The sequence below is a fragment of the Calliphora vicina genome, chromosome 5, assembly GCF_958450345.1.
Source record: "Calliphora vicina chromosome 5, idCalVici1.1, whole genome shotgun sequence".
Lineage (NCBI taxonomy): Eukaryota > Metazoa > Arthropoda > Insecta > Diptera > Calliphoridae > Calliphora > Calliphora vicina.
In genome coordinates, this window is record NC_088784.1 from 79796020 (window position 1) to 79809177 (window position 13158).

Genomic DNA, 13158 nt, shown 5'->3' on the forward strand with positions numbered 1-13158 from the left:
TTGAGTTACAAAACATAGACCCAAGCTTTCTTTCGAACAAAAAAAATTTAAAAAAGGGCCCATTTTGGAAAAAAAAAATGTCCAAAAGAAAATTCAAAAATTGCATGTTTTGAGTTACAAAACATTTATTTTGATAGATATCGAACAGCATCGCACTAAGCGATCAAATACGTCTGCAAGGAAAATATATAAGCTTTCTTTTGAGCAAAAAAAAAATAAAAAAATGGGTCCATTTTGAAAAAAAAAGTAAACCAAATTTTTGATTTTGCAAAAGAAAACTCAAAAATTGCATGTCTTGAGTTACTAAACAATTATTTTGATAGATATCGAACTTGCATCCCACTAAGCGACTACATAGATCTTCAAGGAAAATATCTAAGCTTTATTTTAAGAAAAAAAAAAAAGTCAAAAAAGTTTTTGATTTCGGAAAAAAAATATTAAATTTTTTTTTATTTTTTTTAAATATTTTTTTTTTCGAAAGATTGAAGAAATAGCTATATAAACTATTTGGAACACATTTTGCTAAGAACAATAGGTAATAAGTTATATGAATGAGAAAAAAACATGTTGGCCAACATGTCAAATTTCTACCCTCTCTAATAGGGGGGTCAGACGGCATGTATTGCTTGTGTATTGGGACATGTATTCGATACATATGGAATTCCATGTGTATGTCAAAATTCACGTTATACATATGATTCATAATTTCCACGTTCAAACGTACATATGTAATTGCATGTGACATAACCTCTATTAGTTTATATGTTTGTTGTTTTTAACAATATATTTATTTAAAACATTTTTATATCACAATATATATATTTAATGCAAAGAAATTTATTTTGTTATGATTTTTCTTTACTCTTTTTTGTTTTGTTTTTTTTATTTTGCACTCACACAGTGTTGTATTTCAAAATACAACTCTGTTATACACACGAAAATAGAACATGCTCTAATTGCCAAAAATGTCACGAGTAATACACATGTATTTTACATACACAAAGTTTCATATGGATCACACGGCATGTATATGTTTACATATGGAAAAATGTCCCAATACATGGCACAAAACACAAGCAATACATGCCGTCTGACCCCCCTTTAACTCATAGAGTTCTTGACCGATCTTGTTGAAAAATAGATTTAACCTTGGTGTAATTTTCATCCCGATCGGAAGACATCGAATTTAAAAGTTGTTTCACTTGACATGAAATCCCCCATATATTTATGAATTTTACAAACTCTTTTGTCATTTCTTCCTAAATTTGGAGTGTTTTTTAAATATTGGAAACAATTTTCCTACGACTTCCAATAAAATTAACTTTATTGTTTAGAAAATGCTGTTTCAGATCATCAATATTTTGTACGAGTTCAAAAAGAGGTGTGTTTGATATTGAATAATACCGAAATTTAGAATTTTATAGATTTGTAGTAAAAAAATTCCAATACAATCGTAACCCCTGAATGAAAAATTTCTACACTTCACCACATGGTGCTGACGTTTGTAACCGATTGATTCTGAATCACTTTATATAGATATTCTCACACATTTTCACACAAATAAGTTAATTATACAATACAAATAAATTACACCTAAAACTTTTGGTCGGATCGATTCATAATTGACCAACACTCACGAAAATAAATTATTGCAATTTTAAAAGATAAATTGTGTTGATTAATTACTCAGTGTAGGGTATTATATGAGCGGGCTTGACCGACTATACTTTCGTATTTGTTTTATTATTTTTCTAAAGATATTGTCATAGAGCTTATTCCAATATACTGGATCAAATTGCACCAAAAATACTTTTGTTTTTCTTTATATGGTTTTGATCTGATTTTTATAAAAGTTATTTTCATTGCAACTAAGACCACGAAAGATCGAAAAAATCAACATATGGCTTCCCTTTTAAAAGACTGCATGTTGTAATGTGTACCGAATCATTTAGTACAATGAGCGTTAAGAAGGCCTTCGATAATACCAGTAGATTTTTATTGCTCTGATTTGTCGAAAGTACTTGTATGGTCGGGTTGTTGTTTCTAACTTGATTTTTTTCAATACCAATTAGGTCATCTTCATATGAATATGTAATTAAGTTAAGGCAAAAGTATGCCAATGATGAAAAATATTAATGAAGTTTGTAATTAGATACTATATACTAAATGCAACAAGAAATATGCAAATATTAACCTATTGAATAGCATTGAATACAAAATGCAAGTAAGTTAATGTATGTATTATGTAGTATTTAGGCTAATAAGAAAATGCAAGTTTAAAATTTTTGATCAATTTAAAGTAAAGTATAAATATTTGTTTAGGTAAAAATAACTAAATAAGGAATATCCATTTGTATATGCATATGTGTACATGACAAGTTAGATTTAAATATACATATATACCAGGGACAGGTCGCAGGGGGGAAATGTAAGGAAATTTAATCCCCTCAATGAAACATTATTACTGTTACGTTTTTACCTTTTAAAAACGGTTTATTTCCTTTAAATAAACCGTATACTTTTGATTGCAAATAAAAACCGTTTAGTAGTTTAAAAATTGTAATAGTTCTTTATTTATTTAAATGTTTTTATACACGTTTATAAATTCGCAGAAATACAGACATACTTTTGAATATACAAGACAGTTGATTTTAACTCTAACAGCGCTTATAATAAACTCATTGACGACTGCATCCTTTGCCAATATTTATACACACGCCATCTTTCGTGAACCTTCTACAATGATCTTAACGGACAACTACTAAAAAAATGGTGCTTCCTCGGAAGCAGGTTTGTAAGGCAGAGAGCACTTGTATACTGCTACCACTTCGCATGAAAGATTATAAGATTTTTATATGGGATTCCTCGCGTAGAGGCTGTACATAAGGAATCCAAAATAAAATTTACCTGATTTCTTCAAATTAAATATGTGCAAACAACTGTGCACATAGATTTTAGAGCTGCTGAGAAGCAATAAAATCTTACAGACCCAGTGATTGCCTAACAAGAAGCGCTGATTTTTTCTAAGTTCTTCACCTCCTATACAAATAGCTTAATGTATGCCTTCCAAAATCATTTTTGTAAGGCATTAATTTTAGGATTCAATTAATGTAGCAGTAGAAGATGCAGTAATCAAATTTATTGCTTCCAAATCCAGAATATTTTTTGCTGGGTATATTCGAATTCTAGAGCTTTCGAAGTTAATGTTCGCAGTTTAAACATTCGGTGTTGCCATACTTTCAAACAATGCTAACAACCACATGCTATCATTGACATTGTTGATAAGTAGAAGCTTCTACTGATGAAAATGTTTACAAACACGATAAATGTAGCTGGCAGTATATACAGACCATTAAATTCAAATCGCTAGTGAAAATTCGTAACAATATTAAATAAGTTTCGCCCTTCAATAGGGATTTGAATTAGAATTTGATGGAGTGATTAACCAAAAAAATTTGTAAATTTATTCAAATATTGTACGTATTCACTAGACATTAAAATATAAGCATTATTTATAAATTTATCCACTTTTTCCGGAAGTCCTCCCATTAAAGATTTTATAGTTGCTTCCGTACATTTTTGGACGGAGTGAACCACTTATGCTTAAAATCGCACATGTCGTGATATATCTTCTTTAATTCTTATCTTACAAGAGATCAAAACATTTCTACAGGCCAAAGTTCTGGACAGTTAGGTCAATTTGCCTTCCATCGTACAAAATATACATATACATTGCACGGTGTTCAATTCCGGCCAAAAATACATAACTTCTTTATTTCTTCATAAAAATGTTTTAAATTCTGTATTTGTATTAAGATTAACATAACCGATCGATCGATAAATATTTCGATGTTCAAATACAGGGTTTGGCCAAAAAAGCATGGACGTTCTAAAAGTATCAAAAAAATTGCATGTAAGTGGCTGAAATTTAGTCCAAAAATAAAGAATAAAATATGTAATCGAACAAAAATTTGTCCTTCAAATTTCGGAATACATATGTATACAGAGTTTGGCCAAACAATCATGGAAGTTTTGAAATTATCGGAAAAGTAAGATTATTCTTGTAAAATTTAAAATTTGGTGTACATTTAAGAAATACACACTAAATCCATCGCACAAAATATTATAACTTGCATACAGGTGTTGGCCAAATAAAAATTGACGTTATAAAAGTATCGAAAAAAGTATGTAATTTTTGTACATGGCTTAAATTAGGTTTATAATTAAAAATAACATAAATAATCCATTGAAAAAATTTCGACATACAAATACATGGTTTGGCCAATTCATCATAGACGTAAATAACTCTCAAACTTACATAATTTTTGAAATTGACCAAAAAAAATACAAAAAAAATTTGTAAAATATGAAGGCACTGAAATCGTTCTGGTTATTGGAATGGCAGATAATTGCAGCTGAAATTTATAGTACTAACTCTTGATACTTTAAAGTATTAGATGTAATTTACACTTAACCTCTAATAGCCCCATTTAATTTGTTCTGGCCTTACAAACTTTTTTTAATTTAGTTTCTATAGATTTAAAACTAGTTTCTAATCACTTCACATTTATGTAAAAAGAACACGCAAAAACTCCTTAATAACTACAGGGAATGGTTAACTGCTAACTATTTTATAAAAACATGTGCTAATTTGCAAAAAAAAAACTTTAAAAAAAAGCACAGGATACTTCGATTCAAAAGTAAAAAAATCAAATTTTTTTAATATTAAAATGACAAGAAAAAACCTTTGAATTTACAGCACTATAAATGGCCACATAGTTACTTTATATCCAAAATAATAATGATACTTTATATTCTGAAGTGTTAAGAAAAATTTACCATCAAAATTTTATAAAAATTAAAAAAACAAAAAAAAAAAATTTTTGGCCGGAATTTACCACCGAGCATTGTTTGAATACCACTCAATGGCCTTTTTCAATAAAAGCAGCTCATTTAACTTTGGAGCTGCTTATCTGATAGAAGTGTTTGGTGCTCTTCGAAAAAGTTGTTTTCCTAATTTTCTTATTTATCCAGGTTTTCTTTCAATCTTTAAGTCCTCCTTATACTGTTTAATTGCTTTTAAAACAATCTTTCGATATTTTTTTTAAATTTTTGAAAAGTTTTATTTACACTGTCCAACAGCATTTTTGCGACCCTATAAATCTAAAAGATCATGTTGAGTATATAATTTTTGTAGAATAAACTGGTCTGAATTTTTTTTTACAGTGGGTCAAAATTTTGATTTTTTGGTTGAAGGAAGCATGATACTAAATGAAAAAAATTTTGTAAGTTAATGTCAGAGAGAATTCTTATTGTCAGAGTTATATGGTGGAATTTTATGAGGATCATTTTTGTGGAAGATCTTAACCCTCTAACTCATTTCTTTAGGCGTAAATTTGATCCCTTTTTCGAGAAAATCAAAAAAAGTCCTTTCAAAAAGGACATTTAAGGAATCAATTATTCCACGAAAATATTTGTCGGAAAATTTCAGTGGGGGTCACCAAAGATACCAAAGTTGTAAATAATGCTGTATACGTTTAACTAGCACAATTACACGCCATCTTGGGTCTCTCTTTTTTAAAAAAATCACCAAAAATCCATTTATGATCCGAATAAGCTGCAATTTAAAATATGAACAGTTCTTAAGAAGATCTACAAAAAACGTGAAAACATATGTATGTAAGTTATCTCTTTGGGTTCAAGAGATATTTAGGTTTATTTGTTTTTATACCCCTCACCTTCGTGAGAAGGGTATATACTAGGGTATTCATTCGACTAATGATCGTTCGATTAATCGAATAATTTCTTACGAATAATTATTCGACCAATTTAAAAATGACAATTTTCGAATAACGAATAATTCGAACAATTTTATGTAGAATAATCGAACAAACGAATAAATGTTCATATATATTTAAATTTATTAAATTGCTTAAAATTTTTCATAATTTCAAATTTAAATAAGTAATAATGACTCACAAAAATTGTATTGTTTCTGAATTTCGACAAATAACTAAAGACAAAGGGACTTTTGATCACTGTAGATGAATGTTCCGATAGCTCCTTCTATAAATATATAAATATTACTGCAAGAAGTTACAATTCTAAAAACAAATCTTTCAAAATTTTTAACTTAAGACTTCAACCAATGAAAATAAAAGGTACGGAATAAAATATTTGTTATTTAGCTGGCTAAATATTAGAAGAATCACAATTTATAATCAAAATATTAACTTAGATTAAAGTGGAGTTGAAAGTGATGGAGAATGTGATTTTGAAACGGTCATAGAAAGTGACATTGAGTATGACATTTATAATGATTACATTGAAATAGATGAAGGTCATTATCTTAAAAATATGTGTATATAAGTGATGCTATTAACCGCTTACATAAGTGTTGCAAAATATTTAATAAATCGAATGATAAACACAAATATTGCAAACTAACGTTTCGTTGCAAGAAAAGCATGGAGTTCGTCTTATACATGATTTTGAACATCGTTGAACATCTTTGTCTAACATGGTAATAAACTTTTTGCGTATCACGCGCTGCCTGACTTCAAATTAGCCAAGTTCACTGACAATGATATCAAACTTTGGGCAGATTCCCTTTATTGTGTAATTCCCAAAACCACTTTATTAAGCAAAGATGCTGCAACGTTGAATGAATAATACGATTTGTTATAAATTATTTAGAAATAATGAATAATTAATTTAATAAAGAATTAGTTAGTTAAAACCCGAATTAATGAATATTCTATTTGAATTCAGGATCATGTCCAACTAGCTCACATTTTTTAAAGCATAGATCCAAAACGGAAACTATTGGGTTTGCTAGTCAATTGTTTTGTAGATTGTTCGGGAGTTAATCTGATCAGAATATTTCTGTTGAAAATTTAATGATAGACTTTGTTTTCGAATGTTTTTTAACATTATCAATACTTGAATTGTTAACTTTTTGTTTTTCTTTAACAATAAAATATTAAAAAACTGACATCAAAACTTCATTCTTTACTATTTACTTGAATTGTTAACTTTTTGTGTTTCTTTAACAATAAAATATTAAAAAACTGACATCAAAACTTCATTCTTTACTATTTTAAAAAAATTTAAATTATTCGAATAATTCAATTAATTTTAAACGTGTGATCGAATTATTCGAACAAGTTAAAATCTCTTATTCGAATTATTCGTTTTATTCGAACAAGAGAAAAATCGAATAATTCGAATACCCTAGTATATACTATAAGTTTGTTATTGCGTTTGTAATTTCCACAATATAATTTTCCGACCCAATAAAGTATACATATTCTGGATCCTTATAGATAGCGGAGTCGATCAAGTCATGTCTATCTGTCTGTCTGTCCGTCTATCCGTCTGTTAACATCAATTTTCTGAAGACCCCAGATATCCTCGGGATCCAAATCTTCAATAATTCTGTCAGACATGCTTTCGAGAAGTTTCCTATTTAAAATCAGCAAAATCGGTGCACAAATGGCTGAGATATGAGGAAAAAACCAGGACAACCTCGATTTTTTACCTATTTTTGACCTATATCTGGATTACTGGATAGATATTTCAAAGATCTTTGCAACGACGTATATAAGACCGTAGTAAGTTGGAACTACAATGGATCAAAATCGGAAAAAATATTTTTAAAACCAAATTGTTTTCTTCACCAAAAAAAAAATTTTAAAAATTTAAAAAAAAAAATTTAATTTTAAAAAAAAAAAGTTATATAACGATTAAAAAAATGTTTTTTCCAAAAAATTAAAAAAAAACAACTTTGGAAAAATAAATTTTGTTTACCTAAAAATATTTAAAATTTGTATTTTGAAGTATAATTTGGTGAAGGGTATATAAGATTCGGCACAGCCGAATATAGCTCTCTTACTTGTTTTAATTCTGCTCGATCTTTTTTTGTTTTTCTAGATATGGCGGGCCTATGGAGGCTCGAAACGTTTAAAAATATCAGCTATATTTTTATTGTAATTGAATAAAATTAAAGCAACTTGCTAACAGTTATCTCGTACATATAAAAAGTTACATGCATTAACATTTGGAAAATGTAAAAAAGGGCCAATTTTTTCCCAAAAAAGTGCCTATATTTTTTCTTTTGTTGAAAAAATTTTTCTTCGGGACTATATGACATTTGTATATGATCCGATAACTTAATACAAAATCGTGTAAAGTAAAGCATGGCTCACTTAAGCGGACCTAGTCGCACTCAGACATATCTAAAATTTGCCAATTGAAAAAAAATAATGAGTAAAAAATTCTAAAAAGGCAAGCACCGATCCTCAAAAAAGCTCCATATTTATATAACCCTATATCTTGTTTTAATATATATAAAGCAATTTTACTATCACACAGTAAATGACGTCACTGTAGGCACTTTTTGGAACACATTTCCCCGTTATAGGAATTTCGTTATTTAAAAATAAAAAAATGTCAAAAATTATACTCAACATGCCCTTTTAGAATTATAGGATCACTGTTCTGTACCAATCAAAAAGTCTCAATTTGTTGGACAGTGTTATTTTTTCACTTACTTTTTTAGGTGACCATTTAGAGATAATAGTTGAAAATGAATGATTTAGAAAATATAACATTAGAAATATTTTTAAAAGCTAACGGTATTAAAAAATTAATAATCTGTTTGACCAAGGATAAGTTATGGCTGGAAAAGTGTTCTATGTAGTTTCGGCCTTCTAAGGGAACTTAAACAGGTATGGTTCAAAAATGCATACTTAATAATACGTAGTTATTTGCTTATTGGAAAAAATCCCCCCCTAAATTATTTAGCGAGATCCGTGCCTGATACATACACACATATATAAATTTTCAAAGATACTATTTATAGTATTCTTGTGTTAGCAATTGCAAATATTTCAGTAATTTCCTATAAAAAGATTTTTTCCGTATTCTTATTGAAAAAATAAGCATGAGGCACAAGTTCCTAAAATTAATTTGTTTTACTAACTAAACTACTTAACTTACCTGTGATAACTTTTTGCCATTTTCCATAATATTTTCATTATAATTGGCCCGCTTTTGCTCATTTATCCCATCCGCATCATCGTCTTCATCCTCGTCATCACTACTATCATCGACATTGAAATCTTCATTAATGTCCTCTTGATGCTGTCGATGCTGGTGTCTGTGTTGTTGCTGCTGCTGTCTTCTACGTCTCTCCTGATCAATTGCTAATGTTGCAGGCTTTGTTACTCTATCAGAACATTTGACAATTTGTCCATAATTGTCACCATTCGAATCACCATCAGCATCGCTATCATCTTCATCACTTTCATGATAATAGGCCGAAGATGATGAGGTTACTGTTGTTCTACGTGATGGCAATCGAACAACAGCCGCCTGACTGCCAACAAAACAACTTTGTTCTTCACCATCGGCTCCAGTGACAAAATCACCAGCACTACTGCTACAACCTCCTCCTCCACTTCCCTTCGCATGTGAGCCATGTTTCTGTTGACTGGATATCATGTGTTTTCTGGCTATAAGTACAGCCGTATCAGCTGTCATTGTTGTGGTAGTGGTTGTTGGGAGGGGCGAGAAGAGGCTGGTGCCATCTTCCATTTCATAACTTTCACTTGTAACGGGATTTGTGTAGACATCATCAATACCAATAATATGATGCTGTTGACGATGATGTTGTTGTTGCTGCTGTGTATAACTAGAAGTTGATGATGGGTTCGTGCCAATGGCACTGCCATAATGATGACTCGTTGAGGTGGTATAAGGATATGAGCTACCCAATGTCGAAGCTTTACAACTTTGCTGTGATGATGGTCCATTATTGTGACGTATGGAACGGTACATAGGACGGTTGAGACTATTGGTATGAGAGCATAAATAGATGAAAACTTATTAATATTTGGCAAACAAATTTATTATTATTATAGAGTGTTGAGTTAAGCATCTAAGGAAATAATATTAGGTCAAAGCCGGTCATGTCCTTAATATTTGCAGGAATTTGGTTTTGCAATAGTTATGATAAAAAGATTATTTTATTAAAAAAAAATATTAAGGAAGTGAGTAATATGAGTTTGAATTACTCAATTATTTTAAAATTTAACACCAGGAACTCATTAGTAGCACTGTCCAACAAATTAAGAATTTTTGATTGGAACAGCATAGCGACCCTATTATTCTGAAAGGGCATGTTGAGTAGATCGTTTTGTGTAGAATAAACTTATAGTACAGTTGGTCTGAGCTTTTTTATAGTAGATCAAAGTTTTAATTTTTTGATCGAAGAGAGCGTTATATTAAATGAAAGAAAAATTGTAAGTTAATGTCTGAGAGAATTTTTATTATTATAAGGGGATCAATTTTGTGGAAGATCTTAACCCTCTAGCTCCTCTCTTTAGGGGTCAATTTGACACGCGTTGGTGCCAAGACAAACGCATGTTCTTAATAGCGGTCTCGGAAGGACGATTATATAATTTTCAAGGTTTTTATTGGGTTAATAATGTTACAAAAAAAGGAAAAGCATTTTTCTTCCAACGTACGAACTATGCTGACTTTAATAACCTTTTATATAATAATAATTGGCTTCAATTATCGTCCATTCCAAATGCCTTATTCTGCTGCCTTCTGTTTTATTCTGTTAAAATTTTGTATGAAACCATGTACCAAAATATGGATGAATGTATTCGAAAACATTTACCAAGTTCTCAGACTAGTCCACTCTGGAACTCCCAACCATCTATCTTCCTTAAAAAATTAAAAAAAAAGATATCTGACCATGCACTGGATTATAAGAAATATTCTATTCTTCGTGCTGAATACAATTTGTTGAATTCTAAACTATACAAAAACTACTTAACAAAAATCAAACGTAATTTTAAACACAATCCAAGGTCATTCTTTACTTTTATCAACGCAAAAAGGAAGATTTGTGGCATCCCGAATGTTATGAAATATTTAAGTACAGAGTTAAGTGATGATTCGGAAATTACCCAGTTATTTGTTGAATGATGAAACCTATCCATTTAATGTTGACTCTATTCAATCGATTTCATTCCCAATGCTGGACACTTAAAATCCTCATTGTCGTATGTCTAGGATAATGCTTGTATGGGTCCCAGAATACGATTAGGGAATTATATGCATAATTGGTCAAAGGCGATGATGGCAAGTATTTATGGAACACCCTTCCTCTCGTGTATAAAAGTGTTATCAAGGATGAATCTGAGACGAATCCATTCCTTCCTTGGAAACAAAGGATGTAGTACAAATATCCTGCTTGGGTATCACAATGTTTTTTTATATAAATTCATATAAAAATTTAAGCACCTGTGTTTATGTGTTCTGTTTTTTATTTGCTTAAATTTTTATATGAATTTATATGGAAAAACCTACTTTTATTAACGTTTTTCTTTATAACTCCTGAACTAATCGAGACTCCATCGTAATTTTTTTGCACAAATATAGTAGAGAGTTTAGGTGTCCTCATACCGTATTCTTTATTAAATTTTGACACCGCGATCTATGATATTTTTTACATTGAAATATATACCCCAAATATTGACCTTTAACCTTTTGGAAGTAAACAATTTTATTCACACCATTTTTAGAACAATATCTTTGTCTTTAAAATGGAGTAAACAATTTTGATGTTCTTTGAGTAGTTTCAAAGTTATGGACAATTATGTGTATATAACTTTAGACAATTTTAACAAATTTTTCAATTTTCAAATCGCGATATTTTTACATCGGAATGAGTTTCCATTGAAAAAGTCATTGATATGAGAAACATATTGGATATACTATGTATGTGGATTAAAATCGGAGATGGTTAATCCGACTGCTGTCCGCTTTCACATGGATCTTCCCAATTTACTTCTGATCAATTTTACAAAAATCACATTTTTTAAAAACAGCATGCCACGCCCACAATTGCCAATATTTTGGCTACCTTAGTTTCAATATGTGTGTTTAAACTTCTAATTTTTCTGTTTTTTAAGAAACTATGGAGTTACCTTGTTTTACCAAAAAATACACGGAGTTATCAAGCATAGTGTAGAACTAGGGGCCCAACTGAAAGTAAGCTGAGAGTAAAAATAATTCTCTCTCCCAAATTTTATGGCTGACACAACAACAAAATACATTGATTTACTTGTATTTTGTTGTTGCAAGACTTAGGTTTTTGACAACAGACTTATTTTTATTGTCTCTCAGTAGCGCTTCTATGTATATTTTTTCTATGTTAACAAGTTTTTACATAAAAACCTATTATCTGGTGTTATCTCAATTCTCGCAAAAAGTGGTGTTACCTATTTTTAGGTATGAAATGTTGAAAAGTCAAAACTTATGATTTAAAACTTACACTAATCTGAAGTTTTAGTACCTATTGTAACAGTACATAACTAAAAAAAACATTGATTTACTTACTTATAACCATATTTGGGTGATTCAACTTCATTACGACGCCTTGACATCATAGAGTTGGCCCGATCTCCTCGGGCAGCTGCCATCATATACGTCCACATGGTGATTCATGTCATGAGCAATCCCCGCTTACTATTCAACACAATACAAAACTCATACATTCAGATACACTTGATTACTTTTTTCTGCCGACAATTTATTATTGTATTATTATTTGTTTAGTGTCATTACCACAGACAAACGAGCGTGTATAGGTACAAACATTTGTTAAATGTGTCCCATTAATATGGAAATTCTAAAATGATGTCAATTTAATGTACAATAGAGACAATGTTTGGGGTTTCCTTTAATAAACGATTGATTTATCTTTAAGTCCAATTGATTGACACATGTATGTACGGAGGCGAAATGACAGTTGAATATTACATGTTTTTAATGCACAGATGAACACATATTCACAGTATGAATGAATGAATGTATTTGAAAAATTCAATAGTATTGGAAATTGGTTTTCAATATGAGTTTTGTTTATAGGGCCCACAAATGTGTAGAAAAAACCGTGTAGTTGTCGCAAGTAGTCATGGCTTGATAAATTGACTTTTAGTATGAATACAACGTTTAGACTGTAGTTTCTGGGGAAGTGTAGTTATTTAAATTTTGTATTTGTGTATAATTTTACATATGTCTGTACGTGTTTACCAAACATTCCTTGGTTGTTGATTTAGTAGGAAAAGTTTGTTTTATGTT

The 13158-nt window shown here is 30.0% G+C and overlaps 1 protein-coding gene across 1 annotated transcript in view; it reads right to left on the reverse strand.

Annotated features, from left to right (window-relative positions):
* Positions 1 to 12688, reverse strand: part of CngA (Cyclic nucleotide-gated ion channel subunit A) — a 122706-nt gene extending 110018 nt beyond the window's left edge. The window contains exons 1-2 of the mRNA XM_065512329.1: positions 12415 to 12688; positions 9001 to 9853 (exon numbers count right to left, since the gene is read on the reverse strand). Of these exons, the coding sequence (XP_065368401.1) occupies positions 9001 to 9853; positions 12415 to 12512 (951 nt within the window). The 5' untranslated portion in view covers positions 12513 to 12688. The remainder of the gene's footprint in view (positions 1 to 9000; positions 9854 to 12414) is intronic.
* Positions 12689 to 13158: the final 470 nt, after the last annotated feature.